Source organism: Enhydra lutris, unplaced genomic scaffold (genome assembly GCF_002288905.1).
Source record: "Enhydra lutris kenyoni isolate GAN:26980312 unplaced genomic scaffold, ASM228890v2 scaffoldscaffold9, whole genome shotgun sequence".
In the NCBI taxonomy this organism is placed as follows: domain Eukaryota; kingdom Metazoa; phylum Chordata; class Mammalia; order Carnivora; family Mustelidae; genus Enhydra; species Enhydra lutris.
Window position 1 is genome coordinate 52,204,083 of NW_019154093.1, and position 18,516 is coordinate 52,222,598.

Genomic DNA, 18,516 nt, shown 5'->3' on the forward strand with positions numbered 1-18,516 from the left:
TTGGCTCCCCTGGTTCTCAGGTCTTTGGACTTACATCACTGGTCTTTCTGGGTCTCTAGTTTACAGGTGGCAAATTGTGGCTATTCTCGGCTTCCATAATTGTGCAAGCCAATTCATCATAACGCTTCCATATAAAAACATAAAATAAAAAATGTATTTATATATCATGCATATATATCATAACAATATTATATGTGTATTATATATAAAATCTGTATTTCTACTTCTATCTATCTATATCTCCTACTGGTTCTGTTTCTCTAAGAGCCCTAACTCATAAAGATTTTTACTTTTATTATCCTCATTTTGCAGTGAAGAAACTGAGGCAGTGAAGAATAATATACCCAAAGTCACACAGCTCATCTCCAGAGTACTCTTAATCACTATATATGCTATATTGTCTATGATTATGTTGATTAAAACTGTGCTTTAAATTTAATATTTCAAAAACAAAAAAAATAAAGTGAGATATTTCTATTATATATATGTATATACATACATATATATGTATATATATATATTTAGTTCTTAAATGATACCTAGAAAAACCATTTATGTCTCTGAAATAAATTTTTTTGGGGGGGGAGAAACAAAAGGTATGGCACATTCTGCTCCTTTTAAAAAGCATTTCTGTGGTTCTCAAGCAGGAAATCAGACATATTTGTTATCACCCCATTAAAAAAAATTGTGGTAAAATGTACAACATAACATTGGTCATTTAAATCCTTTTAAGTGTTAGTTCAGTTGTACTGAGTGCATTCACGTGTCATGCAACCATTATTACCATCCATCTCTAGAACTCTGTCATCATCCCAAACAGAAACTCTGCACTCATTACAAAATTGTTCCCCATTCCCATCTCTCCCAGCCTCTGATAACCTCTGTTCTATTTCCTGTCTTTGAATTTGTCTATTCTTGGTACTTCAGATAAGTGGTAGGTACTTCAGATAACTTGCCCTTTTTCGTCTTATTTCACATAGCGTAATATTTTCAAGGTGATCAGTGTTGTATCAGAATTTCATTCACATATCAGAATTTCATTCCTTTTTATGACCCAATAATTTTCCATAGTATGTACATACCACATTTTGTTAATCAATTCATCTGTGGATGCACATTTGGGTTGTTTCCAGTTTTGGGTTATTCTGAATAATATCTCCATGAACACTTGCATACAAACATCTCTTTGAGTCCCTTCTTTCAATTCTTTTGGGCATATACACAAGTTAGAATTACTGGGTAATATGATAATTCTATGTTTAACTTTTGAGAAACTGACAAACTATTTTCCACAATGACTACACCATTTTACATTCCCACCAGCAACATACAAAGGTTTCACTTTATCCACATCCTTACCAATGCTTGTTACTTTCATTTTGTTTTTTGTTTTTCTTTTGGATAATGTCATCACAGTGAATGTCAAGTGGTATCTACCTATGGCATTGATTTGCATTTTCCAAATAACTAGAGATGTTGAGCATCTTTTCTTTTGTTGGCTATTTGTATATCTTCTTTGGAGAAATATCTGTTAAGTCCTTTGCCCATTTTTCAGTTGGATTACTTTTTATTTTGAGTTGTAGAAATTTAACTAATTGATTAATTAATTAAATTATGGTGCAAAATGGTGGTTTCTTAAAGCATGGGGACAGGATCTGTGGGCAGAAAGAGCTACGGAGGTGTAGGAGTTTAAAAAAATACATCCTGGGGTATTAATTCTTTATCAGATATATGATTTGCAAATATTTCCTCCCATTCTGTGGGATGTCTTTTCACTTTCTTGATAGTGTCCTTTGATGTACAGAAGCTCTTAATTTTGATGTAGTCCAATTTATCTTTTTCTTTTTTTGAACATGCTTTTAGTGTCATCTTCAAGAAATTATTGCTAAATCCAATGTCATGGAGACTTTCCTCTATGTTTTCTTCTAAGAGTTTTATCAGCTTAGCTCTTATATGTAGTACTTTGATCCATTTTGAGTTAAGTTTTATATGAGATACCAGATAAAGGTCCAACTTCATTATTTTGCTTGTGGATATCCATTTTTCCCAGCACCATTTGTTGAAAAAACTGTCCATTTCCTGTTAAATGGTATTGGCACCTTTTTTGAAAGTCAGTTGACCATATATTAAGTTTATTCTGACCTCATTTTGTACAAGTAGGAAATAGACCCTATAATCCTCTTGTAGGTGTATAACAGATACTTTGTAATAATGTATATGTACAGAGGACAGAAGGACTATGCCAGAAAGCTACCCCATTGGTAATACAAGGATATGATAACAAAAGAAGAAAAATGAATACCACCAAAAAAGTTTTCAAGCATATTTTTATTATGGATAGGTAACTGTGGTTTGCTGTGGCTAAAGATATGTTTATAATGGATGTACAAGCTTTTCTATATACCAAAAGGTATAATATTTTTCTTTTAATACTGAATAACATTTCTCTGACAAGGGAAGTCTGAGTGGGCTGAGCCTATTTTAAATGGCTAAAGACTTTTTTCTTCCTGAATGTTGCTTTTAAGACTGGTAAATTGAAGTCTTTTAGGTCCAAACACAGTAAATTTAAGAAGAGTGAGATAAAAATCAATGAATACTACAAAACATGTAATTCCTATGAAGCAGAAATAATGGTTTTTATAATTTAAAACAGCAGCAATTTCAAAAGATTTGCTGAATTAAAACTTTACAAAATATATATATACATAGTATCATTCCAGATGATCATGGATTTTTTAAAAATAGTATATCACAACCCCAAACTCTATCCCAAACCTACTATGGGAAGTAGCTGGCCTGTAATATTTTTTACAACACTTTAAAAAATAAAAACAAAAGAAACCTCCTAATTCTCTTGTGCATAAACACGGGTTACTGTGTGCTGGCTTTGATTCCATATCACAAAGAGAATTTTAAAATAGAACAAGGACTTCACATAAATAAAGTTTTACTTGTTATTAAGCATGTAACTGAACAAATTAAAATAAAGTACTAACAACCAAAACATATCTTGATGTAACCAGTACATACACTCTTAAAGAATGACAAAGACGAAAAAAGAAATAAAATAGTCTATGAAAGCCACAAGCACCTTGTTTTAGGAAGAGCACCAAGCAACATAAAAAGGCAACACGTAAGAGGTAGTGTACCACTGGCTAAGATGTATATGCCCACTGGGGACCTGAATACAACTTAGTGTTTGGGAAAATAAGACATGTTGGACTGTGGCTTGTGATTTTTAGACAGAAGCATCACACATGTGGAAGCATTAGCCAGTATTGCTCCATAGTGCTCTGCATCTCCAGCTGTCTAATGGGTACTTTGCTCTCAGTCAAAAAAATAGAGGCTACCCTGAAGAATTCCATGTTTATAAATTTTCAGTTCTAGGGAATTCTCTAAGAAAGCTCAGATCAATACAATTTTTTAAAGAATTAAATACTTTATCAATTATAGTCCTTTAAAAATGCCTTTTCTCCTTCTTCGGAGGAAATCTTTTCTTCCTGAGATTCTTTAAGATTTAGCCAATGCTTTATTCCATGCATTTCACAATGATAATATCTCTCTGTCTATATTTTTCCCTCTGCAACAATTACCTGGCCAACAGCACGAATTCTGAACTAATTCAGAAACCTTAGAGAAAGCATACAGAACTGCTTTCAATGTAGTACTTCCTTTCGGTTTTGAGATGAGGAAGTTTTTGTACTTCAATGACTGGAAGCTGATTAGGGTCCTGGGTGTGAAAAAGGAATTTTGCCTTATGCCAGCTGCCATCTTGAATCTGTAAAACAAGAACAAAATGCTTTGATATATAATTGTGTCATCAGAAGTCGTTCTCAGCAGACAATGCCCTTCACTCTCAGACAATGAAGATTTAGTTTAAGGATTAGAGATAATGAATAGGAAGTCCCTAGAACAAAGTAAATGCTGGCATAGAGTAAGTGTTTAATGCTAACACTCACTATGACTAATTGAAAACATGGGTTCATTCTTTTCTCCAAATGGCAATGTGTGTTCTGAGTTTTCAGTCCCAGGGACTAAGGCTAGGCTTCTGCTTCTGTTGTCTGTAGATCACTGGACCAGGTATGAATTAAAAGGCTGTACTATTCCTAATATGAGTAACACCCATCTGTTCTCCGAAGGCAGCTGCCCAACCAACTGAGCCACCCAGGCGTCCCTCATGATATAAATTTTAAAATGTGAAGAAAACTCAGTGATTATTTAAGTTATAAATTTCATTTACTAGTCATCAGCTTGGTGTGTGTGTGTGTGTGTGTCTGTAAGACACCATTAGGTTAACTTGTTAAGTCTTTTAAGCAATATTTATTGAATACTAAGTACAAGTGGCACAGCTGAGTAAGATGTAATCCTCTATTTTCTAACAGTCCTTGGGAAATATGAAGATGAATAAATCAGCTCTGGCTTTTGAATAGTAGCAGCTTATAAATCTAGTTGGAGAGGGGAAACATGAACATAGACATAACACAAGACAACATTTGGTGAGTACAGTATAAATAATGTAGACAGTGAACGCTAAATTTCTCATTTACAACTGAAGTACTCAGGGAAAGCCTCATGAATTCAGATTTCAGAATTTAAAATGGGCCTTCAAGTATGCCTAGTACTTCCACTTGGTTAGAGAGGTAGAGAAGGCATTTCAGAGAAAGATAATGACACGAGTAAAAACAAACATACAAAAACCTGTTGGAAAAGTAGATGATTGCAAAAGTAAGCCTAGCATGGGGATGAAGAGCAGATTTTGATAGAAATCCAGGTACCACCATTCTCTTTATATATAAAATTTGAAAAATAAACACTTACCTCACACAGTTGTGAGGATTAAATGAGATTTCAGTTAAGTAGTATAGTGTGGCATGGACTTTGGAGTTATACCCACCTAGGGTTTATTTCTTGCTCTCCACTACTTAGCTACATGACCTTGAGCAAGTTATTTAACCTTTCTGTTTCTTCATTTTCTTACCTATCAAATGAAACTTCTTTATAAAGTTGTTATAATTAAATAAAATAATGTATGTAATACAGAGTAACTGCTATATAATAAGGTCCCAGTGATTAATAGTAGGGATTATTGTTGATATTATTATTGTTATTATTATTAATAGATCAGTTTCACCATACTTTAGGGCTAACAGCCACCGAAAGCCCAAGCTAGAAAGGTTGGGGCCGGACTATTTTAAGCACTAAACAAAGAGCGGATAAGTTTACATTGTATCTCAGAGATAGTAGTGACTCACTGAAAGTTTCCGGAAAAAATTATAAAATTCAAGTGAGTTTGTTGATAATATTGATCTCTTTGCTTTTAGAGAATGAGCCGTATATCTCTGTTTGCCTCTCAGTTTTCAAATACTCAAGCACTATTTGTCTGAAATTAAAATGTTGTGAAAAAATAGAGTTCCCTGGAAATGGTAAGAGATGTTAAATCATGGGCTTCATGGTGCACAAGAGCAGGAAACCAAGCTACTTGAAGTCATTAATGAAATGCATGTGATGTGGATGCTCTTTATAACAGGGTTGGGAAACTCTTCTGTAAAGTGCTAGATAATAAATGTCTTAGGTTTTGTGAGCCACAGTCTCACATTTATTTAACTCTGTCATCCCTGTGTGACAACAGCCATAGATACTAAGTAAACAAATGAGAGTGGCTATGTTCTAATAACATTTATTAACAAAAACAAGTGGTGGGCGGGGCACCTGGGTGGCTCTGTTGGTTAAAAGCCTCTGCCTTCGGCTCAGGTCATGATTCCAGGGTCCTGGGATCGAGCCCCACATCCAGCTATCTGCTCAGCAGGGAGCCTGCTTCGCCCTCTCTCTCTGCCTGCCTCTCTGCCTGCTTGTCATCTCTGTCAAATAAATAAATAAAATATTAAAAAAAAAAAGTGGTGGGCTGGATTTAGTCTGTGAAATGTAGTTTGCTGACACCTGCTTTATACCAAAACATTTTAAAATTATAGATTTTTTAATAATATTAGTTGTTTAATTGTAAAAGAAAAATGGGCTATGATTCAAAAATGGATTGGTAGGGCCAGTCAATCTGCAATTCTGCCCGTATTTGGTTTCAGGTATAGGGACTGACAAAATGAAATACAACAGACTTGCCTCTATAACCTGTCTTCCATATATAATGAGATGTAGAATTACAGTAGGGGAATATACAAAATAAATCTATTTATTTATATGCTCTTTCTACCCATGCAGGAGTAATATAGATATTTCATACGAGCAATAAGAATTAGGTTTATGTATTAACATCTGTTTTGCATATAAAAATCTATGGATGACCAGTGGGTGTGACAGAAGTAGACAAGATATGATACAAGCAAACAATTGATTCTGAAAAATATAATGTTATTACAAATAGGGCACCTTAAAACTTATTACCTTCTGGATCTTCAGTTTGCAATTAAAGTCTTATCCCCATTATTTTAATTTTATGGCTTTTTCAGTTTTATGTTAGCTATATTGAACAATTCTAAAAGTTGCCATCCCTTACCTTGCAGTCATCAGAAAGCACCTTAGGTTCAAGTAGAGTGTTTTCTTCAAAAATCTGGCCATTCCATCCCTTGAAGCCAATAGATAATCCCGAGCCATTTGGCTGAGCACTTGTCCACACTGGTGTGTTTAGACAGTGAATGGTGATGATATGGGTGGCTTCTGAGCTCAGTAAGTGAAGGAAGTTCATCTGGACTTTTCCAACTCCAAACTCCAACTAATGTCATAGAAATAATATACAAGTTATAAGATGTGGCAATTGAACAACTTATAATTTGGGGGAACCTGAGGAAAGTCCTTGAAATGAAGACCTGAGAAAGCCCTTTTCCTTGGCATTTAAGTGCCAGTCAACAGTATGCTGATAAATGCTTAACCACTGGCTCTTGCTGGGTGGAGTGGGGTGGGGGCGGTAATCGCTGATTTACAGCATTTTCCAGTTTCTATGGTGTAACCACTCCTACCATGGCTGACTTCAGGCAATCATGGTGGTATCACTGAACACGGAGTTGGAAAGGGGTGTTAACAATAGGGTCTCCTGAGTCTGTATGAGCTGGCTTCAGCATACCACGAGGCTACTAGACATGACCAAAAAAAGCGAGGTAATTTTCATGTTATCTAAAATGCATTATTTGTTGTTGATTAATTCTTTAATAATTTCTTCCACAAAAATCTGAAATTGCCTATAATTTACTTTGAAGATCTTTTTTTGAGTTTCCAAAGATAGGTTACAAGTTGTAATAATACCTTGTTGAGAAATTTTAACTATGAGAACCTTTAAAGACAAGGATAGAATCTTATTCTTTGTGTTACCAGCCCCTAATGTAGTTCCAGCCATAGAATGGAGTCATCAATAAATGTTTATTGAAATGAATGAAGGCATGAACAAGTACTGATAATAAAGTCAACAATACAGGGCAAAATTGGAGCAAGGAGGTCTGACTAAAGATTTCCTAGGCTTGGAAAAGGAAGTAGATTTTTCTATAGCTTTTGACATTTCTATTAATTTATTTATTCTTCAAGCAGGTGTATAGTTATAACATAAGTGAATGAAAGTGATTTCAACAAGGAATTTATATTGATTTCCAAACATAAAATTAGAAAAATGTCAGTTATGAGGTATCAGAGGGGGGGAAAAAAAAAAAAAAAAAAGACAGGCACCAAAAAAGTAAAAGGAAAAGAGAAGAAAGGCAAAAGAAGGTCAATGAAGATGAAAACATGGAAGGATCATCATAAAGAACATTAGAATTTAAGTAGTTCAGGTTCCTTTGTTTTACAGCTGAGAATCACAAACTTGTAAACTAATCTTTCTGAGCCTTAGTGTCTTTGTTGGTGAAGTGCAGTATGACACTGACACGGCAGGATTGTTGTAAGGGTTTAAGGGGCCAAATGTCACTTACCCAACACAGTGCCTGGCACAGAGTAGGATATTTGGTGGCTCAGAGCATCATTTGCCAGATTAGTAGAGGGGTAGAGGCTAGAACCCAGGTCCCTGATTCCAAGCCTACCATTCTTTCCACTACCTGCCCGGTCTTTCTTAGGTTGAGTTTATGGATAAGAGAGATGGGAGAGTTGATTCAGTGAAGGAAGGAATTGGAGTGCAACAACTTCACTGTTACTATCTCCTTTGTACACGCCTCCTGGTCCTCATCTGTCTTCTATGATAATCCGAATAAAAATCCTGGGCCGAATCCAGGGGAATGAGGATGTTCATACAGATATTTTGGAAGTAAGACTATCATGCTGATCTTCATGAGAAGAACACTCATTCCCTAGGGATGGAAGACTCTTTCCTGCCTGTGGTTTGAGAATAATAATGGTGAATGCTACTGTGATGAACTCGTGAAACACCCTTAATGAAGAGGGATATTTTATAAAAGGCCAGTGAAACAATAAAGAGCTAGAGAGATTAATAGACTGCACATTTTAGCTGCTGCCTCTTTATGATGGACCAAATATATAAGGGGCAGGTCTATCAGTTCTTTGTTGATGAGAAGTAAGTCCTTGGTAACAATACCAAACTGGTTTAGCCAGAAAAAGAAAGAAATGCACTTTTGATTTCTTCAGGATTTTATAGGTAGAGCTAAGCTATAGGTTTCATAAATGCTTGTTATAATTCCAGTATCATACCAAACTAACTTTCATTCATGTTATTATACTTGAAAGGAGTTTTAAAAAATATTCAATGGATGTTTAAACATCCATTGAAGGGAGGTTCTTTGTGCCAAATCATCAAAAATAGCAAGCTTTGTGGTAAAATTCCTCTTCTAATGATGTGATTTTCAGAAAACCTTTAGGTAACTGGTTACTAATTACAAACATTGCAGCTGTTTGGGGGATTTTCTAAGGTATGTATATGCATAAAAACATATGTTGCACATTTTTTGTTTTAGAGAGAGCATGAATTGGGAGGGACTGGGGGGGCAGGGAGGGGAAGAGGGAGAGAGAATCTCACGCAGACTCCTTGATATCACAACCTGGGCCCAAACCAAGAGTCAGCTGCTCAACTGACTGAGCCACCCAGGCGTGCCCTCCCACAACGTTTTTAAAAGGAAATTAAAAAAGCATAATCAGTAGAATAAGCCATGACATGCCAATCATAAAATACACAACCAAAATATCAAGATTCTCCTAGAATTATTTTTTATTTTTATTTTATTTTAATTTTTAAAAAATATTTATTTATTTATTTATTTATTTATCTAACAGAGAGAGAGAGAGAGAGAGAGATCATAAGTAGGCAGAGAGGGAGGCAGAGAGGAGAAAGCAGGCTCCCTGCTGAGCAGAGAGCCCGATGTGGGGCTCGATCCCAGGACCCTGAGATCATGACCTGAGCTTTAACCCAGTGAGCCACCCAGGTGCCCCTCTTAGAATTTTTTTTTAAAAACAAACAAAAAAATTTCTTTCTAATATATGGTAGAGAAGGATATCTTACTTCCATGATTTTATTTTATTATTTTATTTATTATTATGATTTCATAAAAATCATAATTATTTAAAGTGACATTTTTAAAAATCATGCTCACTGATACTGGGCAAGTATAGGCATATATTCTATAATTCAGTACATACCTTTGCTACAGAAACAGGAGATAAACATGTCTGACCACCAGCACTGAAATTGCAGAAAACCTCAATGGCATCTGAAGGGCATCCGAGATTTGGATCAATCCAGTATTTTCCTATTAATTTATTATAAAACATAAAAATATTTAAATTATATACTAAAACATATTTGAACCATCATTACAAATTATCATACTTTAAACATATATTTTTACAGTTTTAACTGTAAAAAAACTTAGAAGATTATAAAGATATTTACATTCAGTCCATGAATGAAAGCAGCAAACGTAATGTAAAATTGATACCAAAAATAGTGTATTTTTCGTATACCTATCAATTTAAGGATTTCAACAAAAAAATGATATAATGGTTGAATTTATTGCTTCTTTCCACAGATGAGCTCATCATCTTAAAGGGAACTGTCTAAAGTTACATAGTTAATAGAAAAGTTGCAGTTGATGTGGTATACTTGTACACTTCTGTTCTATGTCATTATAGAGTTTAAAAATAAATATACAGAAACAACATCAATCTCCCTGAGGTAAATAATATCTTCACAATAATTGGAATAAAAATAATAAAACATCCTTTGTTTCCACAGAAAGAAAATGTACAATTAAATGGTTATCACTTTTGGGCTTTCTTCATCAGATTTCTAAGCAAGAAAAACTGAAATCCCTACAGCCAGTGTAAGCCTACCAAACTTTGTCTTCACCAAATGCCCAGCAGAATCAAATGGAGTCTTAGTCAGCCTACAGGAAATACTCAGGCTGAAAAAGTGTTGATCTAGTATCTTAATTCTGGAATAACAAGCCCAGAATATTGAAGTAGCACCTTATTCTAAAAGCAAAGACTAAGAATTTTTTAATGAGATAGCACTGCTTTTTTGCATTAAAAAGGCAAGACAGTCAAACAGTAGTTGGCAAATGTCATTTCTATCCTTGTCCATTCCATCCTTACCCTTAGAAATCCTTACTAATTAGAAAGATTCTTCTACCTCATGCTGGGCTTCCTCTCTGGCCCATTATTTTAGACTTCCAAAACATCCTCAACTCTTCTTTCCTCTACTATTCTACTAATCCTTCAAAACAAATACTTGTTGAGTTGGTGGCTCCAAAAGTAGGGACTGTCCTCTCCTGCAGTGTTTTCAAATTTTGGTGGCATTAGAACCATCTGTTAAAATACAGATAGCTGGGCCCCATCCCCAGAGTTGCTGATTCATTAAGTTGGGGCTTGAGAATCTGTATTTCAACAGAATCTCATTCTGGTCCAGGGACACTTGAAGAACCACTGATCTCTTGTGATATGGAAGAAAGGGGCAAAAGAAATCTGATCCTCTGGTCCCTTTTTGTCCCCTTCCCTTAGAATTTTGGACAATTTGTAAAGTTTATAGAAATGAGTACCAGATTTTTTTACCAGGATCTAATGTAGGCTTCCAATATTATCTAGTGGGTGTAAAAACATTATCTTCACTACTACCTCTTCTCTTCCAAGATAGTTTCCCCTTCTATTATAATAAATAATAAATTTATTTTATTAATAAAATAAGCTAATAAATTCCTTATAAAAAGTTTTCTATCAAGCATACTCCCGTTGTTTTATAGGGTAGAATTCTTTGAATTCAAGCATTATGTTGTACAATGGTGACCTGGTAAGGACTTTGTAATTGTTTTCAGGATATACTGAGCTATTAATAACGCACTATACCATAATATATCTTTTGCAGGCCTAAATGTTCTAACCTAAAACTAGGTCTCCCATGAGGACAATGCTTCCCTTGCAGTCCTTTCAAGCTCTGCCACAGCCTTTATTAGCATCGTACTTGTAGTACAGAAGGTGTCTTTCTTGCTCTTCATTGCCACCTCCATTCTCTATTTTTTCTCTAAAACAACTCTTTGGTAAAATTAGTGTCATTATATTATGTCCTCCATTACCCCTTCCCATTGCAGTCATCCTTTCTTTCTTTCTTTTTTTAGATTTTTATTTATTTATTTGACACAGAGAGAGAGGTCACAAATAGGCAGAGAGGCGGGCAGAGGGAGAGGAGAAAGCAGACTCCCTGCTGAGCAGAGAGCCTGATGTGGGGCTCGATCCCAGGACCCTGAGACCATGACCTGAGCCAAAGGCAGAGGCTTAACCTACTGAGCCACCCAGGTGCCCCAAGTCATCCACTTTCTTTGAAGATTTTAGCATTGGATGCCTATGACTTTCAGAAAATCTATGTATTAGCCAATTCTTGATGATTTTAAATTCTCATGGCTAGCACTTCCCATACCCTGGCCTCTCAGTTCCCTGAACTCTTCTGCCAAAGTTCTCATATCCTTCCCCTGCTCTCCCGACTGCCCCATTCACTTCCCAGGCCGTATCCTGGCCTTTTTTTATCTATCACCTACAACTAGAGTTATGTCATAATCTCACTCCTTCTCTTTTAGGCTCATTCACTCTGGTGTCCTGAGTCTATCTAATAAACTCTTCCTTCCCATCAGAGGATATCCATTGATACTACCACTTTTTTCATCATCCCTCATCGTATTAGGATCATATGTTCAATTCCCTTCCTACCCAAGTAAAAACCCTGAGTCCTTTACTATAATTACTTCTTTGAAGACTTAATATCCCTGCCCTGCCTCACTTCAATGAACTTGTCTTATAAAGTCCTAACCTTATAGAAGTCCAATTTTGTGCCTGATCTGTGCCTGAATTTATACAGCTAAATGTGGCTGAAGAAAAACTCACTTTAAATTCAAATGTTCATAAGGTTTCCAGAAAATGACACTATGTTTCCCTCTGTCACTCTCCCAGTTGATTATTTAAAACCTTTTCTTTTCTTCTTCCCTCAACTTTATTATACCTATTCCTTCATTTTATTCTTGACCGATAACCTTTCAATTTCACTGAGCCATCCAAAGCCATCTGAAAGGAACTTCTATAACTTCCCACTATTACATCTATTTACCTATTTGAACTTGCGCCCATATATTCTGCCTTCCTTGTTACAATTGTGAATACGCTGTGCTCCTATATAGGGCTTACCTTGCCTATTATACCTTCAGTTTCAAATTCTTCCTCTCTTATTTTTCTTTTAAGTCTAATTCTGTTTACTGTTTCTGTCAGTTCTCATTTTTGGTGTTTTATCAACCAGTATGCCTCATTACCATTGATTGTGTGCTGGGCACTGTGTTTGAGAAATAATTTGTAGAAGTATTTTGAGCCCTAGGATGATGATATATTTTATAGAAGACTTTTGTTTCCGTCAAAATGGGGTGGGGGTTCTATCCATCTGGAACCATCTTAGTCCAAGTTCAAAGCTTTAGATTCTGAGCTATCTTCATGAATGTGAAGCTAGGCTACAATCTATATGAATGTCTCTTTTCTTCCAGTTTATGTTTGCTCTTAGAATGGAGCCCTTTGAAAGCCTAAATCCCCACACTCAGTGGACCACAGATGCTAACTTTTGACTCTTAGCCCCATGAAGCCACCAAAAGCCGTATTTAGTTTGTGAACACAAGTAGGGCAAGAGCAGCTCTAAGTGTGTTCATCTCTCCACTGTCTTCTTTGAAATGTTGACTTGAAATGTTCTCAGTATTCTGTTACCTATTTGATGCTTGTAACTTAAAAAACAATTTAGCCAGGCAACTTGAATTACCTGCTTCATCACTGAAGTGGACACCCTCTGGCTCTACAATTTTCTTTTAAAATCTGATACCTACCATTCTTCTTTTTTATTTTTAAGATTTTATTTATTTATTTGGCAGACAGATCATAAGTAGGCAGAGAGGCAGGCGGGGGGTAGAGGAGGGAGGGTAGCAGGCTCCCTGCTGAGCAGAGAGCCCAATGCGGGACTCGATCCCAGGACTTGGGATCATGACCTCAGCTGAAGACAGAGGCTCTAACCCACTGAGCCACCCAGGTGTCCCCATTACCATTCTCCTAAACTCCTCTTGTGAAGGTCATCATAAAACTTAATGCTACTAAATCCAGTAGCTTCACTAAGTCTTAACTTTATCCAACAAGGACCCCATCGAACTCTTCCTCCTCAGGCAAATATTTTCTTCACTCCACATGCATCTAGTTTTCTTCCTATCACGTATAGCTTCTTCTTAGCTTTCTTTGCTAGTTCCTCCTCATTTCCCTGATTTCTAAACATTGAAGAGCCCTAAGACATGCTGTTTAGACTTCTTCATTTTTCTTTCTCCACCTACTCTTTAGGGAGTCTTAAGCAGTCATAAGGCATTGGATGCTATTTATATGCAAGTGAATTCATAATTCTTACCCCTAGCCAGGATCTCTCTCTTTAACAGCCTCCTACCTCCTGGACATTCTTACTTGATACTTAACAGACATCTCAAATGAATTGTATCTGAAACTGAACTCCTGATCTTTTCTCTAAAACTTGCTTCTCCATCTCTACACAGGAACTCACACTTCCATCTGTTAGTCAAAATCTGTGTTAGAGTCATCCTCTATCCATCTATTTCTCTCTTAACCTATATCTAATTATCATCAAAAACTGCTGGCTCTTTGCAGTACAGACATTTTAATAATGTTTATTCTTCCAATTCATGAGCATGGAATGGTCTTCCATCTTTTTGTGTCTTCTTCAATTTCTTTCATTAGTGTTCTGTAGTTTCTCGAGTACAGATCCTTTACCTCTTTGGTTAGGTTTATTCCTAGGTATCATATGATTCTTGGTGTTATAGTAAATTGAATAGATTCTCTAATTTCCCTTTCTGTGTTTTCATTGTTAGTGTATAAGAAAGCAACTGATTTCTGTACACTGACTTTGTATCCTGCCACATTACTGAATTGCTGTATGAGTTCTAATAGTTTGGGGGTAGTCTTTTGGGTTTTCCAAAGAAAGTATCATGTCATATACGAAGAGATAGAGTTTGACTTCTTCATTGCAATTTGGATACATTTTATTTCTCTTTGTTGTCTGATTGCTGTTGCTAGGACTTCTAATACTATGTTGAAAAAGAGTGGTGAGAGTGGGCATCCTTATCGTGTTCCTGATCTCAACGAGAAGGCTGTGAGCTTTTTCCCATTAAGGATGATATTTGCTGTGGGTTTTTCATAGATAGATTTTATGAAGTTCAAGAATGTTCCCTCTATCTCTATACTTTGAAGCGTTTTAATCAGGAACAGATGCTGGATTTTGTCAAATGCTTTTTCTGCATCAGTTGAGAGGACCATGTGGTTCTTCTCTCTTCTTTTACTGATTTGTTCTATCACGTTGATTTGTGAATGTTGAACCATCCTTGAAACCCAGGGATGAATCCCACCTGGTCATGGTGGATAATCTTTTTAATGTGCTGTTGGATATTATTTGCTAGGATCTTGTTGAGAAACTTAGCATCCATATTCATCAGGGATATTGGTCTGAAATTCTCATTTTTGGTGGGGTCTTTGTCTGGTTTGGGAATCAGGGTAATGCTGGCTTCATAAAAAGAGTCTGGAAGTTTCCCTTCTGCTCCAATTTTTTGAAACAGCTTCAGGAGAATAGGTACTTTAAAATATAGCCAAAGACTTGCTCATTTCTTATAACTTCCTCTGCTACCAACTGTAGATCAACCCATCATCATCTCTTTTTTTTTTTTTTTAATTTTTAAAAAAAAAAAATTTTTTTTTTTTTAAAGATTTTATTTATTTATTTGACAGAGAGATCACAAGCAGGCAGAGAGGCAGGCAGAGAGAGAGGAGGAAGCAGGCTCCCCGAGAGAGCAGAGAGCCCGACGCGGGGCTCGATCCCAGGACTCCGAGATCATGACCCGAGCCGAAGGCAGCGGCTTAACCCACTGAGCCACCCAGGCGCCCCCCATCATCATCTCTTACCTGGATTTTTTCAACAGCCTTCTCAGTGGCTTCTTTTACTCTTGTCTCCATTATTATTTGTAATATATTAGCCAGAGTAATATTTTAAAAATGTAAGTAGAATCATATCATTTCTTTGCCTGAAAAACTTCTAATGGCTTCCCACCTTATTCAAAACAAAAGCTGGAGTCATCTGTGTAGTTCAGAAGATCCTATATAGTCTGTGTTTTGGGTATCTTTCTGGCTTCATTTTCTACCACTTTCCCCTTATGCACTCTTTTTTAGTCACACTGGCCTTCTTGTGACTCCTAGAACACACTAAAGACACTCACTCTCAGGGCATTTGTTGGTGTTTTTTCTGCCCTGAAAGCTCTTTCCCTAGATTTCCTGTTGCTTGTCCTCTTTCCTCCTTTTGACATTTCTCAAATGCCATGTTCTCAGACATGCCTTATCTAACTGCTATATTTAAAATTACTCTCACTCTACTCTCTATTGTATCCCCCTTCCCTGCTGTTTTGTGTTTTTTCTATAACATTTCCTGTCTCCTAGTGATGAAAATACTTTTGGGCATTAAAACCTTTCTGATACCTTGCAATCCATACCACTTAGCTATTTTTCTTACAAGGAAGGAAGACCTTGAATTAGATTTCAGTCATTTGTATGTCTTAAAATGTCTTTGTTCCTTTCAATTCTATAGAATCTCAGTTTTATGCCTTCAAATATGGGAAAGAATCAAACTTAGAATTACTATAGCCAACTGTAACTATAAATATTAGTTTAGTTTTTGTGGTAATCTAGAGCAAGAAATATCTATAGAAGTTAAGCATTGTATTAATATAAATATTTTCTTTGCACTTCTAGTAGAAGTATGTGTTCTTGGGCAAGAACATATGAGAGAGAGTGTGTGTGTTATGTGGTATATATGTATGTAAGTTAAAGAAAATACGGACTACTATTCACCCTACAGAAGGATATAACATGATTTTTTCCCCCCAAATCAGCGTATATGTTACTCTGTTGGGAATAGAATTTTTAGCAAAAAACTCTAACTACTAATATTGAATGTGCAGCTGACCTCAGACCCAATAGAAATTAAAATTAAATGATGTATTGTAGCAGAGAGGGTTCCCTTACTTATCATTAGATAATTATAGCTGTTCTACTTGCTTTAAAACTTTTCCTTGATGCTTCTACTCTAAATTCATTTTTGCACCTCTGGTTAATGGATTTTGGGCTATCTGTGTAGGGACAAAAAAAATCCAAGAAAACCAAACCACCTTCCTACTCAGTGACTCTGCAATGATGCATTTAATTTCCGTTTTGTGTAAAAACCATAAATTCAGGAGGTGTGGTGGCAGGGGTTCTACCATATTTTTTTTCATGTTACCACTTCTGGTAGACCTCACATGTACTCCTGTTAACCCCAAAGGTCAGTCCTTCCTATTTTAATTTTTAAGATGAGTATGATATGTTCCAAGCACAAAGGGTAAGCAAGTGATATAGTTATTGTGGAGTAGGAAACATTGGGGATCAATAAGGCTGTGTAGAAGACATTGTTAATGAGCCCTCAGAAAAGGATACTCTGACTTCAGAATTATGTCCCTCTAAGAGTATTTGTTTTTTGAAAACACTAAAATGCGTTCTACAAGGTTTTTATCAAAATGATTATGATTCTAAATGAATACACTCTAAATCTCAAATGCACTGAAAGGATGAAATAGGACATCAGAGTTTGAAAAAAAAAAAAAAAGCCAAGAACTTACCATCTGATACTTTGTGTTCACAGTTAAGCAAATCTTTACAGATTTGTGCTGGGTTATCTCGGGTGCCAAGAGGGTTCTTGATGCTGTGCAGTAAATTGCTAAGGTAGTTCAGGGTTTTGAATATCTCTGCACTGTAGTCAATTAAAGTCACTTCGGTATTCTGGTAGCTCTGCCAAGTCATCAAAGGAATCAATCAGCAAAAAAGCATAGGGAAACCATCACCAGTACGTATGTAATCCTCATGATCAACATGGACCAAGGCAGAAGAAAAATGTATCCTTGTTGTATGCAATGAGTTGGAAGAGGGGTGTAAAGAACGGTTTATATGTAAATACAGGCCTATGTGTATATTTTATTAATCTTGACCCTAAATAAGAGATTAAATTTACTCTAATGGCCTAGTTTGCAAGCTAACATAAAACTAAACAATTACTATGCCTGGTATAGTATAATGTTTTAAAGAAAATTATATTGAATAGAGTTTAAATGAGAAAAATGAGTAACAATGCTAGATCCTATTTTAAGAGGTGGCTAGGTTTCATTTAACTATTTTCTCCTACAGTATCTAATTCCTTATTAAAAAATTCCTTAAATGTATTACATTTTTGTTTTAAATGGTTTCCTTAAAAAAATCCCATGCATATATTTCTGTTTATTAAAAAATGCCTACTTTGTTCAATCTGTTTTAAGTACAATCTTTGAGATAGAGCCACATTTTGGACTCAGAAAAAACTTTCTGTTTAATTTGTATTTTGAGAGTGCCAATGTAAATAAAGCCAGATATATTACCTCCATCTGTAGGGCAGTATGTGATTCAATCAAGGCTTGAATAGCAGCATTGATATCCATTTGTTTCTGTGTAAAACAAAACCATTTGAGATTAGCAGTAACATCAACACTGAGTACTCTACAGTAAGGGCTGTAAATTCTGAAAGCAGTGCTATTAAAGTATACTAGACTTATTATCTGAAGGCCATTTGTAACTCTTACGGTTAGACAGATCTTGCAAATTTTGCCTGGATAGCTGAAAGGACAATATGCTGCCTTCATCCAAATCTCAAAAGTCTCCTAATTAAAACAGGACCAAAGTCTAGAGCCCTCAAATGAAAAACTTTGTCACTGCTACATAAAAACACACACAAAAGTTACTCAAATGGCAGAAGAATAAAATATGACCCCCTCAGTTAATAAATTGTAAAGTGAAGAATAAATAACTGTAGTAATTTATAACAGTTACATTCTTGGAAGAAAAATATAATAAAATACTACTGTCCTGAGGTAGTCACCACATTCGTCTAATCTGATACTTTTGCGGTCTTAAAAACAATTTATGAAGTTGGAAAATGCACCATTAGTCCCAAAAGAAATAATA

At 35.7% G+C, this 18,516-nt stretch overlaps 1 protein-coding gene across 1 annotated transcript in view; it reads right to left on the reverse strand.

Annotated features, from left to right (window-relative positions):
• Positions 1-3,631: 3,631 nt before the first annotated feature.
• The window catches only part of LOC111143380 (collagen type XXIV alpha 1 chain), a 388,577-nt gene continuing 373,692 nt past the window's right edge, over positions 3,632-18,516 (reverse strand). The window contains exons 56-60 of the mRNA XM_022497083.1: positions 17,934-17,999; positions 17,145-17,313; positions 9,577-9,686; positions 6,509-6,724; positions 3,632-3,778 (exon numbers count right to left, since the gene is read on the reverse strand). Coding sequence (XP_022352791.1) covers positions 3,632-3,778; positions 6,509-6,724; positions 9,577-9,686; positions 17,145-17,313; positions 17,934-17,999 — 708 coding nt within the window. The remainder of the gene's footprint in view (positions 3,779-6,508; positions 6,725-9,576; positions 9,687-17,144; positions 17,314-17,933; positions 18,000-18,516) is intronic.